General features: G+C 42.5%; 1 protein-coding gene across 3 annotated transcripts in view; it reads right to left on the bottom strand.

Moving 5' to 3' along the window:
• CDKAL1 (CDK5 regulatory subunit associated protein 1 like 1) overlaps positions 1-18,314 on the bottom strand; it is a 624,642-nt gene that overhangs the window by 29,879 nt on the left and 576,449 nt on the right. For all 3 annotated transcript variants that reach the window (XM_008707717.2, XM_040645106.1, XM_008707718.2), the window contains one exon: positions 1,325-1,408. In XM_008707717.2, coding sequence (XP_008705939.1) covers positions 1,325-1,408 — 84 coding nt within the window. The remainder of the gene's footprint in view (positions 1-1,324; positions 1,409-18,314) is intronic.

Raw genomic sequence — 18,314 nt, 5'->3', positions numbered from 1 at the left:
GCGACCAAAATACAATCGAGTTCCTCCCCAGGGCTGAGCAGGTTGGCCTGAATAGGAAAATGGCTCTCTGGAGCCAACTAATGAGATGGAAAATGGGGAAGGAACTCAGCTCCAGCATGGAATGTTGGGAACCCCTCCTCAACTGTAGTTTCTGCTGGGTACGGAATAGGGCATGTTTAGTCTGGGCCTTGAGAAGTTCCTCCCACATTTCCTGAGGACCCCGGGACCCGGTTTTGGGATTATTCCCCGGGGAGCATCAGTGCGGGAAGTCTCTCCAGCCCTCTGACGTGGGCCGGGGGCTTCCCTTGCCCTCCCCTACCCTGACTTGCCCACACTGGCCTAAAGATGCTTCCCGAGCTCTAATTTCAGCCATGATCCACAGAAAAATAATTTCACTTTTCATTTGATGAGAAAGGAACAAAAAAGCAGGAAAACACATTTGGTATTAAGAGACACGAAGAGAGTCCAGGAGTGACCGACGAAATCCCTATGGCCATGGGAGAGTTTCTGTGGAGGAAGGGAGAGCCCATCTCTTCCAGGGCCTTTTCCAGGGCCACGGCCCCTGGAGCAAGCCCTCTGTTTTCTTCAGTGGCTTCCGAACCACTCCCCTACCCGGGGAGAATCCCAAACGTTGAAAGAGAAGCCGGGCTGGCCAGTGGTGTGGCAAGGCAGGCCAGCTGATAAGGGAGGGCAAGGCGGCTGGCGAGTGCGGGGCCCTTCGCGCCGGCCCACGAAGAGGACTCTCAGGGTGAAGCTGCTTGGATCCTCTTGATGGTCTCCAGAGTTGGCCACATGGTTTGGGTTGAATCCATGGAACAGACTCTTTTCCCTTTGCCCCCAGCATTCTTATCAAGGTGGAAGTTGGAAAAAAAAAAAAATCCAACTAAACAAAACTAAAAAAACAACCGACGGGCCGACCACCTGAGCGACCGCCGGGACAGTGAGAGGAAATCCCCGCCCTTCCACGCCGATGTCGCAGACGTCCTTCCTGCCCCTGGACAGGGCTCTCCCCTCTCCTCGGCCAGGCTGGGGGCATTCTGGCAGCGATAACTGCCTGTTCTAAACTCCCAAAGCCTAAGGCTGGTCCCGGTCTATCAGATCAATGAGGACGAACACGCACTTACTCCCGTGTATAGGATGTTTGGTAGACTAAGCCACAGAGATAAGCCCCCTGTCCGTCTAGCTGGCTCGACGCTATAAAACAGCCTTGCTGCGACAAGACTCTACAACCTTCCCCTCCTTCAAGTTCCTTTTGCTTAAAGTGATTTACTCACAGCCCTTTCTCACTTCAGAGAAAGTGTAAGAATGAGGAAGTGTCTCTCACCTGCTCGTAGAATCGATTGTGGGCAACATAAAACTTGGAATCAAAAGATTCTTCTGTCACTAACACTTGTTGTCTTTCGCCAATCTGTGGAGAGAAGGGGAGAAAAAAAGGAAAGATAAGGGCAAACACCTAAGAATCCAAAACAAAATGCTGACCCAAAGAGTTCTGGATCAGTCAGCAGTGGCCTCTTGGATTTAAAGTAGACTCTCGATTGCTAGTTACTGAGCAGCTAATATAAGAACCACTACTTCAAATTTCCTGAAAGACATTATTATCTACGCACTAATATAAAATGAGCATAGCATGAAATCTTATTTTCGTAATTACATAACTGTGAAACAAAACTTCTCTTCCTCCTTCAACATACGTAAGATAATTAAGGCTTCTAAGACATACAAAAATCTTCTAAGTATCACTTGGTTTCTTGAAGCAACGTTGCAAAACAAGCCAGAACAAGCTGCTTCTAATCCAAATTCAAGAAAATATTTTGGCAATAGGAAAGAGGAGTAATAAACATTAATTTGAGTTATGAGGGATGTAACACTAAAGAAAATGCCTCAAAAACTAGTCATTAAGTCCTTGCATCTAAACATTTCACACATTGCATATAACTCTGAAATTACTGATTAATTCCTATAGCTATTTACTTACTATCTACATTTACTCTCTCATAAGCAACTGTGTCTTCTTTGTGGCAGCCATGACCCCGTATTCATTTTTTTTTTTTTTAGAGGAAAGACCGCAGAGATACGGGACCGCTAATTCTCCACGGGATTGATCTAGGTTTATGATCTCAGTGTGCATGTTTAATAACCAAGAAGTTCAAATCAACCAAAACACGGGTTAAAGAAATGTGACTAGTCGACAAAATTCTACCATTTCCAAGTTTTGCCCACGGTGAAATGCAACATTTAAAGTACCAATTACTTCTTTTTAACAAGGTTGTCAAAACGTCTGATGTACTAGCAACTAGCTGTGCTGAATGATTGCGCCTAGAATTATTTTTGCCTTCGCTACGTGATAAATACAACTCTGTGTATTAAAGCACACCGACAAGAAGATTTCAAAAAAGTAGTCCCTATTCTCATATATAGGGACTTGTCACCATGTTCGGGCAGTTAGCATTTAGGAAACGTAAACAGAGCTGCACTTAACAGACCACCTAACAATTAAAAACAAAACAACACCAAACTCCCCGCTCCATCATACGATGCCAATACCTAAACACACCATAATTTACTATCTTTTTTACTATCTTGTTCAAAACGTAGCCCCCTTGGCCAAAGGTTGTAAGGTCTCTAGGATGATACTTATCAAAGACTTCCTTCACTACCTGAAAACTAATGAACGTTCCTGCAACATTCAACCCTTTTAAAAATCGAGTAGCAACCAAAGAAAGTCTCCCCAACTTCTCCTCTGAACGGGAACGATTCTGTTTACTTAAAGACTGATGAATATTGGTTTTTACTGAAGTATATTCTTCTGGAGGAAAACTTAGCATGTTTGTACACATGTCACAGTATGAGTTGCTTATAACTTAGGATAAGTGTCTGTCGATGGTTCTTAAGGAAATCTGCAATTACACTTCATCTCACATTAAGTTTTCGGGAAATGAATCTAGCAACAATACGAGATGGTGGAGCCACTGAAAAGGTAGGCTGCTTCTTCCGTGTTGTTGGAATGAAAGTGGACAGCGGTAGTCAGCACTGGCCCTGGAGGTCGCAGCCGTGAGAGCTCGTGTAGACACAGAGTTCGAGAGCCTTGAGAAGGCTGTGCACTAGAGGGCGGGGCTCTTGATCAACCACCAGAGAACTATTTGTCAGTGAGCACTTAACTATTAATCTGCTGCAGCGATGCAGGAAAAGAGCTACGTGCAGTGATCTACGGTGGCAAACACCTCTCCCGTCACCTCTTCTGGCCCTTCAGCCAAGCACTCTGTCTCACTGTGAGGCTCTTAAAAGTTCCCCGAAAGACAGGAAGCCAAAAAGAGATATAAGGAAGCTGGGCCTTTGATCCAAAGCTGCGGCAATCTGTTCCAGTCCCCTTAAAACACCAAAAACAAATTAAAAATGCCCTCCTCAATATTTGTTTTAAAAGAGTGAAGTTGCAATGACGTGACTATCAAATACACCCTTTAAGAGAATCAACTATTTCCAGTAACCTTAGAAACACCGATGACATTAAGGAAGGGGGGGGTTCAGTTAGAACTGGGTGGGGAGAGCAACTCTGCCTTGGTGATAGTGAGGAACCTCAGGGGCCAAGGGTTTGTGTCTAAGCCTCACATCTTTTTTTTTTTTAATATTTTTTTATTATATTATGTTAGTCACCATACAGTACATCCCTGGTTTCCGATGTAAAGTTCGATGATTCATTAGTTGTGTATAACACCCAGTGCACCATGCAATACGTGCCCTCCTTACTACCCATCACCGGTCTATCCCACTCCCCCGCCCCCCTCCCCTCTGAGGCCCTCAGTTTGTTTCTCATAGTCCATAGTCTCTCATGCTTCATTCCCCCTTCTGATTACCCCCCCTTTCTTTATCCCTTTCTTCCCCTACCAATCTTCCTAGTTCTTATGTTCCATAGATGAGAGAAATCATATGATAATTGTCTTTCTCTGCTTGACTTATTTCACTTAGCATTATCTCCTCCAGTGCCGTCCATGTTGCAGCAAATGTTAAGAACTCGTTCTTTCTGATAGCTGAGTAATATTCCATTGTATATATGGACCACAACTTCTTAATCCAGTCATCTGTTGAAGGGCATCTCGGCTCCTTCCACGATTTAGCTATTGTGGACAGAGCTGCTATGAACATTGGGGTGCATATGGCCCTTCTCTTCACTACGTCTGTATCTTTGGGGTAAATACCCAGTAGTATTTACATCTTTTTCTAAACGAGCCACCTCGTCCTATACTTTCCAACTGTTTTCTCCCCGACCTCACAGGATAACCCAGCATGGTTAAGGACCCACATATAACAAACAAGATTTAGGGTAACCATCCTGATTTGCCTAAGAATGCCTCTGCTAACCAGCAAGGACATCCCGGTCTGGAAGCAGAAAGCAGGGCACCCGGAGAAAAAGGGCAAAGCTACAGGAACAACCACGGCCCAGCTATCTATTGTGCTAAAGGCAGAGAGAATCCACTAGTAGGGGTCAGTTTGTCTTACCAACAGAAAATGCTGGAAGAGTTTGCTATGTCTCATCTGATATTCTGTGACATCTACAGTCGTCGGACATTCTGATAGTCTTCTCTCAGAGGAGTACAAGGTGACATCACTGGCTTTAGACAAGCCCTTTGCAGAAGTCAACACAAAGATGGCTTGTGTAATTTAAGAAACGGACAAACTCCGAAGAATACGTAAGAGGCTGAAAATGAAGTGTTTCATAAAGATCGTGACCAGTAGCACAAATTAAGATGCTAGTGGAATTGTGAACCCAAAGAATGGTCTAGAGGCAGCTTCAAGAGAGCTGGAACATTCAAGGACAGGAGGGAAGGCGAGGCTTGGAGGGAGGACGGATGGTCAGAAGCAGGGGTGTGGAGTTCCAGCAGAACTCAAGGAGGGATATTTGAAAACACTGGCCACCACGTGTCTGAAATGGATGCTAGGCGGGAGGACACAGGGTCTACTGAGTAGATTATTTTTAAGATAAAAGAGATGTGACTACTTTTTGGGGCTTCACATTCCCCATCACAAAAAGGGGAGGTCAATATAAATGGCAGGCCGTGGGAAGAGGAGAGTTGGGCTGAAGAGGAAGTGGGTTATAATATTTAAAGGACCTCTCAGTTCCAAAGTTCTAGGTCATCCTTCGCGGTAGATGGGTAGGCTCAGGACCGGTCTGCCCACAAGATTCCCAATGAAGGAAGTACGTACTCTAAATCCAGGCTCACTTTCCTTCAAGTTAATGGATGCTTCGAGCCCTCTGCAAATTACAGCTACTTTCCGGCTGTACTTAAAAGTAATGTGATCTCTAATACCCACCAAGGAAATATTTACAAAGTCTCTCAAAAAGCTGTCGAGCGATCTGAACCTAAAGAAACCTGTCAAAATCCTCCCAACAAAGCCCTTGTTTTAGAATCATAAAAAAGGCAACCCTTTTCTTTCTGACTTGTTTTACAGGTGTTTAATTTATAGTTGGTTAACTAAATGATCATTTAATTTCTTCAACATTTTTGGTTTAGGAACCTGGGATGGGGAGTTAAGAACTTCTGGGGGAAACTCCGTTTCCTTTTACGAAGTTTGACCTTTCAGACATTCGTCAGGACTTCTGCAACTGGCAGTTGGTCCTGGTACCGCTCTCACAAGGTAGTCCTACTTCGTCATTTATTCATCAAAGGTCCACGGAGAAAGCTGTTTTTCCCAGGGCATGCAGAACTTCAGTTAGTCCATTTGAACCTAGCTTTAAAAAGATGTTCTATGAAGGGCACCTGGCTGACTCAGTTGGAAGAGCACGCCACTCTTGATCTTGGGGTCGTGGGTTCAAGGCCCACGCTGGGCGTAGAGTTTACTTAGATAAATGAAACTTAAAAAAAAAAAGGATGTTTTATGAAAAATGAATTATAAAAAGTCTTGTAAAACCATTCTTCTTCCATTTCACAGACTGCATCACCAAAGTGAGGCAAGGTGTAGAAAAAAGGGCTCACGAGATCCTGCATTACTGGTGACCTCATGGAGCTGGATACGAAAGAACGCACGTGGTACAATTTTCCAGGCCTTGTTGGAAAGACAGGACAAAGGGTCTCGTGGCTAGTTATCTATTCATTTATCCATAAAGGCTGGAGATAAACGCACGAGTCCTGTACACAGACCAGGAAGTACGGCAATCTCAGATTTCACAGAGAGGAAACTGAGGCCCAGCAAGATGTGATTTGCTCAGAGGAACGGGTGGAAGGAAAAGGAGGAAGTCTTGGAGCCATTCCCACTACCTGGCGCCTCCTACTTAAGTGCTGACTGGAGAAGACGTACAACATCACAGATCTGAGTGTGCAGTGCACGGCTTTTCCTCGAGTACAGAAACATCTGTGACAAACAAAAACGAATGTTTTTAAATTCAAGTTTTGGGTAGAATTTTCAGTACATTACATAATCAGCTAGCTGTGTTATTTGTGTCGCATCTATGCTTAAAATTTCCCAAGTGCCCAAAGTTGTGAGAAACATCAGTTCTAACCATATGGCCAAATAACACACATGAAACACTCTTGCATTAACAAAGCAGCGGTTTCCAGCAGGATTTGGTGGCTGAATGAATGCTCATTCTAGTACACTCTATTTCTGCATTTGTCCTCAGAAAGTTCCTACCTGGCTGTGTAAGGACGGGAAGAGAGACCCCGAGCAGAACTGCTTTAAGGCAGGCACACAACACAACACTAACCAAAGACATTCGAGTATGTGGGCCTTTACCTTTACCTCGGGAAGAAACGTTACTTGTATAAGACTCCTTGCGCTACAAGAAGTAGAACTCCTATATATGACTTGAAATATAAACTTCACACAAAGTTTATCTTTTATTAGTCCACCCCGCTCCCCACCCCACCACGTCTCACTTCTGTTTTATTTATACAGGGAGCTTGAGATAAGGCTTTGGAAAACAATTCCAATTCAATCTCTACTGGAGGGTTAGTTAGAAAGATCTCAGTATTTCCGTATAACAGCTTAGTGTCCAAAAAACATTCACAAAGGACAGATAGATATTTGAGTACCTGTATAAGAGAAATATTTATTTCTTGCAACAGTTACAGGAAGGTAAAGAAATTATTTTGCTTTCCCTGAAGAGTTCCCAGAAATTAATTTTTCTGTCCAATTGTCTTAGAAAAAAAAAGGAGATTAAAACACATATATCAAAAGCTCTCATAATTATTTATATCATATTCCTAATAAACTTGAATATTATCTTCGTTTATCCTACAAAATATTCTGACATGCGATTTCTGCAGCTATGTTGTTGAAGGTTTCTTTTTCTTTTTTTTTTTTATTGTTTTTCTTCGTTTTCTTGGTTTTTGTAGATAATAAAATACAATTTTTCTACCTGACTGGTTTCTGAATGCATGACTCTGGGAAATGTCAAATGTCTTTCTTTAGCTCCAGTCAAATTAGTTTTTTTTTTTTTCCCTAAGCTGCCTGGAACATGTTAAACACAAGGCTGTGACCTTAAACTCTGAAATAATATTTCTAGTGTCTGTGCGAATGCCTGCCCTCACATACACCTTTAGACTAATTACTGCAGTGTAATGTTGCCCGTGAACCACTGTAATTACACTTGGAGAAAAGTATGGTCTTGTTCTTTCCTAGCTAATGAAAATGATAACCTTTCCATTTTGATTCATCATTCACAACAGGCAGAGCATGCGATGCTGGGTCTGCAGGGTATACGGTAATTTTCCTGACTGTTTATGTACACTTCTGTTTTCCAGCCTTGCAGAAGCTGGGATGAAAGAACCACGCATACTAATGCTAAAAACAGTCAACAGTAATAATAGCAATAACATTAAAATTTAATATCATCCTTACTCGACAATTCCATTCTGTAATCAAAGGGCCATGACACAGGAATGTGTGTCAAAAATGATGATGGCGCAGAAAACAAGTAATGAGACTCAAAGTCCATCGAATTCAAAATGCTCGCCCTCAGTTTGCTGGTCTACTTAAAGATTCTTTTTTTTTTTTTTTTTTTTTTTTTAAAGATTTTATTTATTTATGTGACAGAGAGACAGCCAGCGAGAGAGGGAACACAGCAGGGGGAGTGGGAGAGGAAGAAGCAGGCTCCCAGCGGAGGAGCCCGATGTGGGACTCGATCCCGGATCGCCAGGATCACGCCCTGAGCCGAAGGCAGACGCTTTAACGACTGCGCTACCCAGGCGCCCCTACTTAAAGATTCTTGAGAGAGGATGGACGGTTGATTCTCAAAGGGGCTGATTCGTACCTGACTCTTAGACAATGGCTGAAAATACATTTTATTAGACTTTTGAAAAGGAATATCTTCTGGGTGAAAAAACCTATATTCTTTAGCTCTCCTTATTAACAGGACTAAATATATTCAAAAGGGAAAGACTGCGCCTTTGAGGTAGAAGAGCCATACCTTGAAGTAGTTGACCTATGCCTATCAGTTAATTGCCACGAGTCCCTTAGTGGCCCTACTGTTCCTTCCTCACATTTCAGAAGAAACATGAAGAAAATTGGGGGGTGGGGGGGGGGAGAAAGACTTTTTGCAAAAGCAGTGATGCAATATACAAAGACCAGATGCAAGGTATCTCTGGAATCAAAACACACTATGACATTTCTTCTAACAACAGCCCTGTGTCCTGTCTTCTTCAATCGCTGGCTGGTTTTCTTCCAGACATGTGCCCACTCCAGCAAGAGAAAAAGGAGAGAAAAGGGAGTCTCTTCTCACTTAGAGGTAAAATCCCATTCTTAATAACAGAGCTGTTTTCATCTGCTGGTTGAGAGCCAACAATAATAGTACAGTAACCGTGCTTTATTGAGCTGGTCTGGTTAAAATAATTCTCAACAGCAAACAGATCACAAATGCCAACCCAATCCTTTTCAGCATTAGAAATGTATACCTGGGTGCTTACTGAACTGCCAATTCAAGAAACAGCCAAGTTTTAACCACTTGCCTGTACATTTTCAGTATTCTAGAACATTCTAAGGTGTTACCTACAAAACTTTTATGGAGTTTTTTTTTTAAACTGTATTAAGAACACAGAAATGAGATCTTTTCTCTTAACAAACCAAAATGAGTTGCCTTTTCTTTTTTTTTTTTTTTTTAAGATTTTATTTATTTATTTATTTGACAGAGAGAGACAGCCAGCAAGAGAAGGAACACAAGCAGGGGGAGTGGGAGAGGAAGGAGCAGGCTCCTAGCGGAGGAGCCTGATGTGGGGCTCGATCCCAGAGCACCGGGACCACGTCCTGGGCCAAAGGCAGATGCTTAACGACTGCGCCACCCAGGCGCCCCACGAGTTGCCTCTTCTTATCACACGACCGACACAAGGTATTTTAAACCTGTTTTTCCCACACCAGGTAAGCTCAACAATGCCCAGGCAATGGAGCGAAGTGCTCAACATTTAAAGCTATCTCAAGTCCTAAGGCCAGATATTGCCAGTAATATCTATCCACGAGATCTTATTAATGGGATGACTAAAGGGGACCACTACGAGATACACGCGCGGAACCCTTTTTTATTTAAAGTTTGATTCCAAGATTTAATGATAATCTCCACGCCCTTCCACCTTCCAGATCTTTTCACATTGGTCTCTGCCAATCTTGACCCCGCATGTCTGGGCCACTCTTGTTTGATGGGCTTCTCTTAAAGGCACAGAAAGTGACCACACTTATAGCTCAGGACCATGGAACGGACAACCTTCCTGGAAAGTGTCTTTAGGATTTATGTTTCACTGATGACACAGTAAATTAGCTAGATTACAAAGAGAAAAAAAGAAAGAAGGAAGGCCATTGGGCTTTAGAGATTTGGTGTTTATGTGATTCCAGTAATGTGCAGTAATTACTTGCCAATCCCCCTCACATCTTTGCTCAAAAACCTCATTCCAAAAGTACGAAGCAAAGATTGCAGAGAGCCTAAACACTACCAAACGCTTTATTAAAACAGTACAAGCCTCAGAAGAATTCAAAGAAAGGTCCAGACATTGGGAGGAAGAAAGGTATGGGTATGGTATGCGGGACACCTTCCAGTTTTCCCTGTGGTGAAAGAAGGCTTCTTCTCAAATACTAAATTAGAGGGAAGGACGGATAAGTTCTAGTACACCCAGACTCTAGATGTGAATGAAATCATGAATTTCAGAGCTGGCATGGGTGGAACAATTAATAGATCATTTAGTCCAAATACATCATTTTATAGATGAGAAAACTAGGGCTCATTAGAGACTAAGTGTCATGGCCAAAGTCCTACAGCTCATAATATTTATCCATAACATGAAAAATGGATTTTATTCTGACAATTGTTTTTAGGGAAGTGAATTACTGAATTACACTAAACCCGCACCATCCCGGGCAGTGGCTACTGGCCCGAGGCTGTGGAGCCCTTAAAATGTGGCGAGTCCCAAGTGAGAGGTGCCATAAAACACAAGCCAGTACAAAACACACATCGGATTTCAGAAACTTAACATGAATAAAAGAATGTAAACTATTTCATGAATCTTATATTGACTACATGCTGAAATACTTTTGACATATTGAGTTAAATATATTATTAAAATAAACTTCACCTGTTGTTTTTTTTCTTTCTTTTTTAGTGTTGCTACCAGAAAACTTAATATAGTATCTGTGGTTCATAGGACATTTTTATTGGACAGGGCTGCTCTAAACCAGTAGTATCTAGTTTTTAAGGATTTCACAGAAATTCTCCATTTTACTGTTTCAGAAAGGACCATCCTGGTCATTTTTCAAAAAAACAATTTTTTTTTTAACTCCCCACAAACACTCATAATTTTGGTAATCACATAAATACAACAATTTAATTTTAGGAAAGAACGCACACATAACTATAAATTATAAAGGTGGGAATGTTGAAGTGGTAAATTCCTCTTTTTGACCTTTGCATTATTCTTGCTTCCGTTTTTCTGGTCCATCACAGTCTCCCCAAAAGCTTGTTGTTTTTAGAGAAATCCAGGCAACCAAGGGGAGGCCGTCTTAATTTTCCACTCTGTCCTTTTCCATTTTGTGTCAAACAAACAATGGTGTTTGGACGAAAAAGGCAGAGATCGAGCTATTCTCAAACTCATTTTTTAAAAAGCCAAAAATGAATGTCCCACACACACATACTGCCTTTGGTAAGAGACATCTTGTTGTTACCAACCCTGTTACCAAAGAACTCAGCATAGATGTGAGCAATAAATAACACATGCACTACACCCCACCATCTTTCAACCATTTGCCAGCCAGGATTGAGGCTGAGGGAAGCAGAAAGGATTAAACAGAAATCAAAGACAGCCAAGCTCTAATGGTGTCTAATTAGCATAACAAAAGACACTGCCACAATCTTTCAGCAGTGGGCAATACATCTCATTAAAGAAGACTGAGTAACAATTCTTCTCCCCGGCTCCCCCTCCCCCACACCCCCCCTTCCTGGCTTAGCTCCGGGAGACCCTGAGAGCTCGGCCCCAGCGGTTCGGCTTTCTTGGCGAGGCATTCAGGCTGCAGGGAAAGAGCCTCCTCGTATTACTGCGCACCTGCCTCTCAGTGATTTTTTCTGATTTCCTCTCCTGCCGTGAAAATGTAGCTTCTTCAAGCACATACAAGTCCTGCTATGCAGTTTATAGGTATATAATACTGAGGAATGGAAATGAATAACCTAAAAAAATGAGACTAGTTCCCCCTAAAATGTCTTTATTTAAAGAAAATTGATCTATTTGTTTCTCTTCACCTAGTCTGTTTTCCCCTTTTAATATTACTTCACTGTCTCAGAGTTAATGAAGCTAAGCTGAAATTCTACCCGATGTTACTGCAATCGGTAGTTAGCTGTGAGCATGCGCGTGTGCACACGCCTGCATACAGGGTCGGGGAATTTAAATGGGAGTGGTCTGGTTCAAAACCATCCCCGTCCCTATTTCCTCTCGATGAAAGACCACTGAGAAAATATGTATAAACCAACCCGAAAAAACTGAGGTTACAGGTGAACACGGTAGCTACCGTTTTTATATGACATTTACACCAGAAATAAAAGATCCTACATAAACCAAGAACAAAAAAATATCCTTCCATGGTGATCACCAAGAAAGATGAAAGCTTCCAGTAATCCTATGCACTCTCTGCTATCGAGCTACTGTGGGGGAAGGACTGAGCGGGGAGAAGAGAGAAAACGACACAGTTACTCAATCCAAACAATGTCCAATTCTGAGCTGTATTTTTATCAGGAACACCTTTCAAAAAGGAATCTAGTTCTGAGGGCTGCTTTGATTTCTTTTTTAATGGCCTCTCTTGCCAAACACAATATTGTACAGTCTACTGAAACCTGAGCATTGCCAGGTCTGTGCGGGCCTCTAGGAAAAGCTGTTTACACATATGTAGATGATCGCTACCAAGACGACATAGCGGAAACCAAGCCAACCGGCCGAGTAGCTGAGAAAACCCCACTGAACCTATCTGGTCTGTTTGGATCTTCCGAACTGATGCGAAGTTACTGTATTGCAGGAACCGAGAGACCCTGAAGAGTCAAGCCATTAATAACAGCGCAGACTGCTGTTATTTAAATGTAAGACATTTTAATGCTACACGGTACTGCACGTGTCAGCGTACAGTTAAAATAAACCCCGGGAAAGCACTTAAATCCTAAGAGGCCTTTCTCTATGTGGTGATCTACTCAGCATTCACGAGCTGGTTTCCATCCTCCATCCTGCTGGTAGAGTAGATTTTTAAACATCCTCTCTCCCACTGAATTTCTCCTGTTTCAGAGATCACGCTGTATTTTATTTTTCACTTGCCATTTCCACCTTAAGTGTTGCCTAAAAGGGCATGCAAATGTAATGCATTATGAAGTCTATACTGCTTCACCTTTTAAAGCATAAGCACTGTGTATTTTAATCCCCAGTCGGTGACTAGATTTCTGCTAACAACCAGAGTCCCAGTCTAGGGCCCTGCATCTCACCAAACGTTTCTGGGTACCTTGGTACAATCTCCTTCCTTCCTTCTAAGACAGGCCCTAGCCAACAAGAGATGAGCTTGAGGAGTACTAATCGGGGCATCGGGACGCCTTCGGCTTCACCTCTGCTACTTACTAGCTGTTTGAGCAAATCATTTCCCTTGGGGGCCTCAGTTTCCCCATCTAAAAACAAAGCCGGGGGATTTAAAATCAGTGATCTGTAAGACCCTTTCTGGCTCACATACCCTGTGTTTCTAAATGAGGAGTTCCACGGAGAAGGCAGGACCCAAGGAGTCCCGATGCAGAGGGCCTGCGATGGACAGCAAGGTGTTTTTGGCAGTGGCTGTGGTGGCGGCATCGGGGGCAGGGGCAGGAGCACCCACAGCTGGGACCAGCGACCAGCCTTAGCATGACAGCGCGGACTGTCTCAACACCACTGCTCCTTCCTTTCTCTTCCAGAGTGGATACACAGTCTGGGCTTCGTGTTTGCCAAAGGAAAAGGGTGAATGAAGAATGAATGAACAGGAGTTAACAATCTGGGGATGCGGTTCACCTATGTGAAAGAAAAAATGAAGACCATCACCTGGCTCAAGCCTTGAGTTCTCAGATCAATAACCCAGCTTCTGAGAGTCGGTGTATATGCTGGAGAAGTTTGATTACTATTGGCAATACAGCTGATAGCATTCCTGCTACCGCCGGGAGTGAATTCGGGAATTTCCTGCATTTTCCATTTACTGTAAGAAGATAGCTCTGTGAGCTGAGACACGTTCCTAAGCTCACCATTACTACTAGAGATGTTGGTTCAAGCAGTTGGGAGACAGTTTTAATTTCAAGTAGAGAAGTGTCTTGAGGCTCCATCCAATTACTGCTTCAGAACAGGAATGACTTTTAGAAAGCGACACTTCAGATATACGACCGCTTAGAGTCTAGACTGTTGCCAAGCCTGCTAACGAGGTGGAGGCTACAGGCGAGTCAGGACCCCAGGCTTGAGCAGCACAGGTCGGCAGTCCTGCGGGGCCTCCTGCATCCCTCTGGAGCAGCCTTGCCTGAACAGCAGACATAATTCTTGGGGCTCCCTTTTCAAAGCCATGACTCAGAAGGATTTCAGAGAAGGAAGACAAAGCATATTTAATGGGGAGAGAGGCAGAAAACTGTCCAATACTGATAAATCTACAATTCATTTCTCAGGAGCTATTGGAAAGATGAATTATGCCGAGAGAGATCGTGAGCAGCCTCTCGTCATTTCTAAAACACGATCCGATGCCTGCCTGAAAGAGTTAAGGCTGTATAAATATTTATCATTCTTCTTTCAAAAGGATAAGAAAAATTCCTTTCGCATACATGAATTTCAGATTGCTAAGCAAACATTAGGATATGGTCAGAGGCCCATCATCTTAATGAGGATATGGTAATGATAATAATGTGTTGGGTTTTTTTTTTTTTTTTTTTTTTTTTTGGTATGGCTTGCTTATATGTGATCCAAAAAAACCTAGAGATTTTGATTTTATACTTAGGCATGCACAGACCTGAGAACAGTTAATGCTCTCAGAAGCATATGGATGGGATGACAGGAATACCATCAAGGGCTTACAGTGGGACCGGGGTGAAAGATTCATTAAAAGTGATAAATAGGATATGCTTTTCTTAATGTTTTGCAATTGCATATTCAATATAGCAGGCCAGTGACTACGCATTTTAACTGTCTTTATTTTTAAGAGAGCTGCCAGATTTTAATTACAGATTAAACAGTTATTTGCAAATGAGTACCTCTTCATTAACATATCAGAATCATAATAATAAACAATTCTCTGCTACAAAACAGCACACAGAACAGTGTGAAGTTTAAGAACAGTACATACATATGGCATTACAGCAGCGCCAAATAACCTCCTTGCCTCGGGCACGCCCATCAGTTAAAAATTTTTAAGGGAAATAAATGACCTTGGTGAAAGCTCACAAGATTCAAAATGTTATGAGGTTGGAGATTTTTTTTCTTTTATTTGCAGCCTTATCCACACCTGGGTCATATATGGCAAGTTCTCGATAATTATCTGTTGAATGAATGAATGAAAGAGCCAGCTCTCTTAAGGAGTATATAGTTATATTTTCGCAGCTATATGGTCATGCGCCGATACTTTTCTATAACATTGCTAAACAGCAAGCAGATCATCTGTGAGGTTATTCTCAAAGGATTTAATTCTGTAATGTATTTGAAGGGCCATCGAAGAAATGCATTTTTCAGTTACCACCTTCATAACAAATAACAGCTGTAATAATCTTATTTCACATAGTGCCTCATTTGTTTCTCTTAAAGACTTGATTTTTTTAAGAGCAAAACTGAGAGGAGGGTAGGGGAGATTCCCCAGCATCTCTGACGTGCACGGCACCCCCCACCCCCACAACTGATGTGTCTTTGTAGATTTGCTGCCTAGAACGAGGGTACCACTCAGGGGAGGGGCAGCGATAACAGTCCCTTACTTCTCATCTTCACGTATACTTTTGTTGTTTCCAACTCATAAATGAAGAAACAGAGAAGTTAAGTAACTTGCTCAAGGCTACTCTGTGGAGCTACATATCCTAGGAGCCACGCTTCCAGGTCCTGTGTTTTCCCAAGTACACAAGGCTACACTCTCTCTTTGCTACTTATTTTGTGTCCACAACAAAGCACACTTACCAAAAAAAAAAAGAAAAAAAAAAGAAAAAAAGAGGCACTATAAATAAGCATACACAACAGAGTAAAGCAGAAAAAGACGAGAAATGGAAAAGTAATTTTTGCCATCATTCCATTCCCTCCATAGAGAAAGCTAGAACATAATCAAAATATTTTCTCAAAACAGTCACCAAGAGTTCCTTGTTTTGGTTACAACATATCAAATATAGAACTGTTAACGTCAAAAGGCCCACCAAGAAAACTGCATTTAAGGACGGACTTCAGCAAAATCTAAGATTCACTGGACTTTCACCAGTCAGCGACGAGAGACGTGGGGAAAAGGAAAGTCAGATCGGGGAGTTTCTCACATAGCAGATCATAAGCAGAAGACAAAACCACAAAAGGTTCTTCAGAAGATGTACTTGTTCCCCCCCTTTTTAGGGGACAGACAAGATGAGTACAAATTTTTTTTTTTTTTTAGAGAGACAGCCAGCCAGATAGGGAACACAAGCAGGGGGAGTGGGAGAGGAAGAAGCAGGCTCATAGCGGAGGAGCCCGATGTGGGGCTCGATCCCATAATGCCGGAATCACGCCCTGAGCCGAAGGCAGGCGCCCAATGACTGCGCTACCCAGGAGCCCCAAGATGAGTACAAATTAACAAGGCAAATCGGGCGCCCCACAGATCATTCACACCTAGGCAAAAATGTACTTGGGTAGAAGTTTAAAAATTCAAAATGTTAATCCAGTTTCCATTAAGAGTTATTTCAGACTGGCTGAGGGGTTCTAAAACCCCTGGAGCTGTAATAGCGGATTTTACCAAGCCCCCTGGTGAATTACTGTTGATAGCTTCTTTGGGATCACGAGGACAGGCAAGTGATATAAAACTTAAAGGTCTCAGATTTACTGTTTCAAATAATGGTGGTGGGGCTGGGGAGGGAGGGAGGAAGGACTCATGATAAAGTTGAAACAGGCGAGGACAATCTCATTCTACTACTTCTACTCACAACCATGATGATGGGCACAGATATCATCCCTACCACTCCTTCCGTTCCAGTGCTGAGATGCTTTCCCTTCTTTCTTCACCGAATACCCTCGCTCTATAGACTGGGAAACTAAGGCCCCCTGATGTGTTCTTGCTGAAGTCAGGGTTTATAATGGTGAAGCTGAACGATCTTTTTTTTGAATGTTCTAAGATTCAAAGCGATAGTAATCTATTACTTGGAGTACACATAAACATAATTATACAGCAAATAAAAATGTTGTATGAAGGTGAAAGTTAATAGCTTAGAATATTCTGTCATAAAAATTTTATTCCTAATTTTAAAAAAATATGAAGATATATTATAAATAAATGATGATTTTCAAATTCTGCAGCTTGCCAGAAAGCTAGTAGGCCAAAAAAAAAAAAAAGAAAAAAAGAAAAGAAAGAAAGAAAAATTACATGGATTTAATGCTAATTATTCACCCCCTCGACCCCCATCGCAGCATTTCCTAGGAAACACAGAGGAAACGCCCCTGATGAACTACTTGCTTGCCCCTAAGTGAGCATCTTCACCTTCAGCACCTGACTTTGCTGAGCATTAGTCCTGAGGTTACATAAGGCCCGGGCTGATAAATGAAGGACGCATCTCATTATTAAGAAGCAAACCCATGATAATGAATTGTTGATTCGGGGCCATTCGTTTTATAAGCCTCTTTCAGGTAATGTTTCTATTCTCTTCTCATTGTCCCTCATTCTCCTCACTGCCCTCTGCTTCCTCATCACCTCCCCACCAACCAATGCAAGCTCTCTGCACCCTCTTCTCTCTCGGAAAATCCCAGACCTTCTTTGCAAAGGTGTTTTGGTCTTCCCTCACCCGGAGAAGAGGTAAGGGAAGACCAGCGGTGCCAGGCTCATGGCAGAGACATTACCTCCCTCCTAATGAGTCTATCAATGGCTGTTGCCCTCGGTTAAAAGGTAACAGGGATCCTGGCAAATGAGAGTTTTTGAACTTGTAACACAACCGTGGCGGTAATCCTGTCACAATTTTAGAGTTGACACGTTTGGTTAAAAATAATAATAATATTAAGAGGAATCCAGCAGGCTGAAATTCCAGCAGGCTGGAATCATTGCTTGGCTGTGTGCTGGGCTCGTTGGTGAGGAAGGTGCTATACAAAGAACATGGCGTGCACGCAGCCTGGACACTGGCTCTCGGGTGTGGTGAGTCCTCCTGGGTCCCCGGTCAGAGGCGAGTACAGCTGGCTCACTGAACACAGGAGAGCAGGCGCCACCCCTCGGGACACTGACAACTGCCACAGGAACACAGGGCGTCGGAGATACCACTGCAGAGGCCCAGGGACTGTCCACGCAGCTAAGTTATCATCTGGCAACTTCCCTCAGCACCATTTTCCATCAAATTAATTCCTTTCACAATGACTTTAATAAGATCATCTTTCATAACGTGATCCCTTCTTTCCTCCAATTGAAAGGCCTTATGTGCAAGTTAAAATTAAAATTAAAAACAAGTTTCTTAAAAAAAAAAAAAAAAGAAAAAGGTAAAAAAATAGGGCCTTCCCTTCATTATCTGAGTTTGGAATTACACAGGGCACACATCGTATTAACAGCACACCCAAGTTCTGGCCACAGATGTATCAGTGGGATTACCACATAAATGGTGAAGCATTTACAGAGAGACAGTGAGCACTGGCTTTGTGAAGTAATTTTGTTTTATAAAGATCCTTAAAATACAGCCCCTGCCATGTAGC

The sequence above is a fragment of the Ursus maritimus genome, unplaced genomic scaffold (genome assembly GCF_017311325.1).
Source record: "Ursus maritimus isolate PB19 unplaced genomic scaffold, ASM1731132v1 scaffold_30, whole genome shotgun sequence".
NCBI classification, from domain to species: domain Eukaryota; kingdom Metazoa; phylum Chordata; class Mammalia; order Carnivora; family Ursidae; genus Ursus; species Ursus maritimus.
Note: the sequence above shows the minus strand (reverse complement) of the source record. Positions and strands in the feature narration are given on the sequence as shown.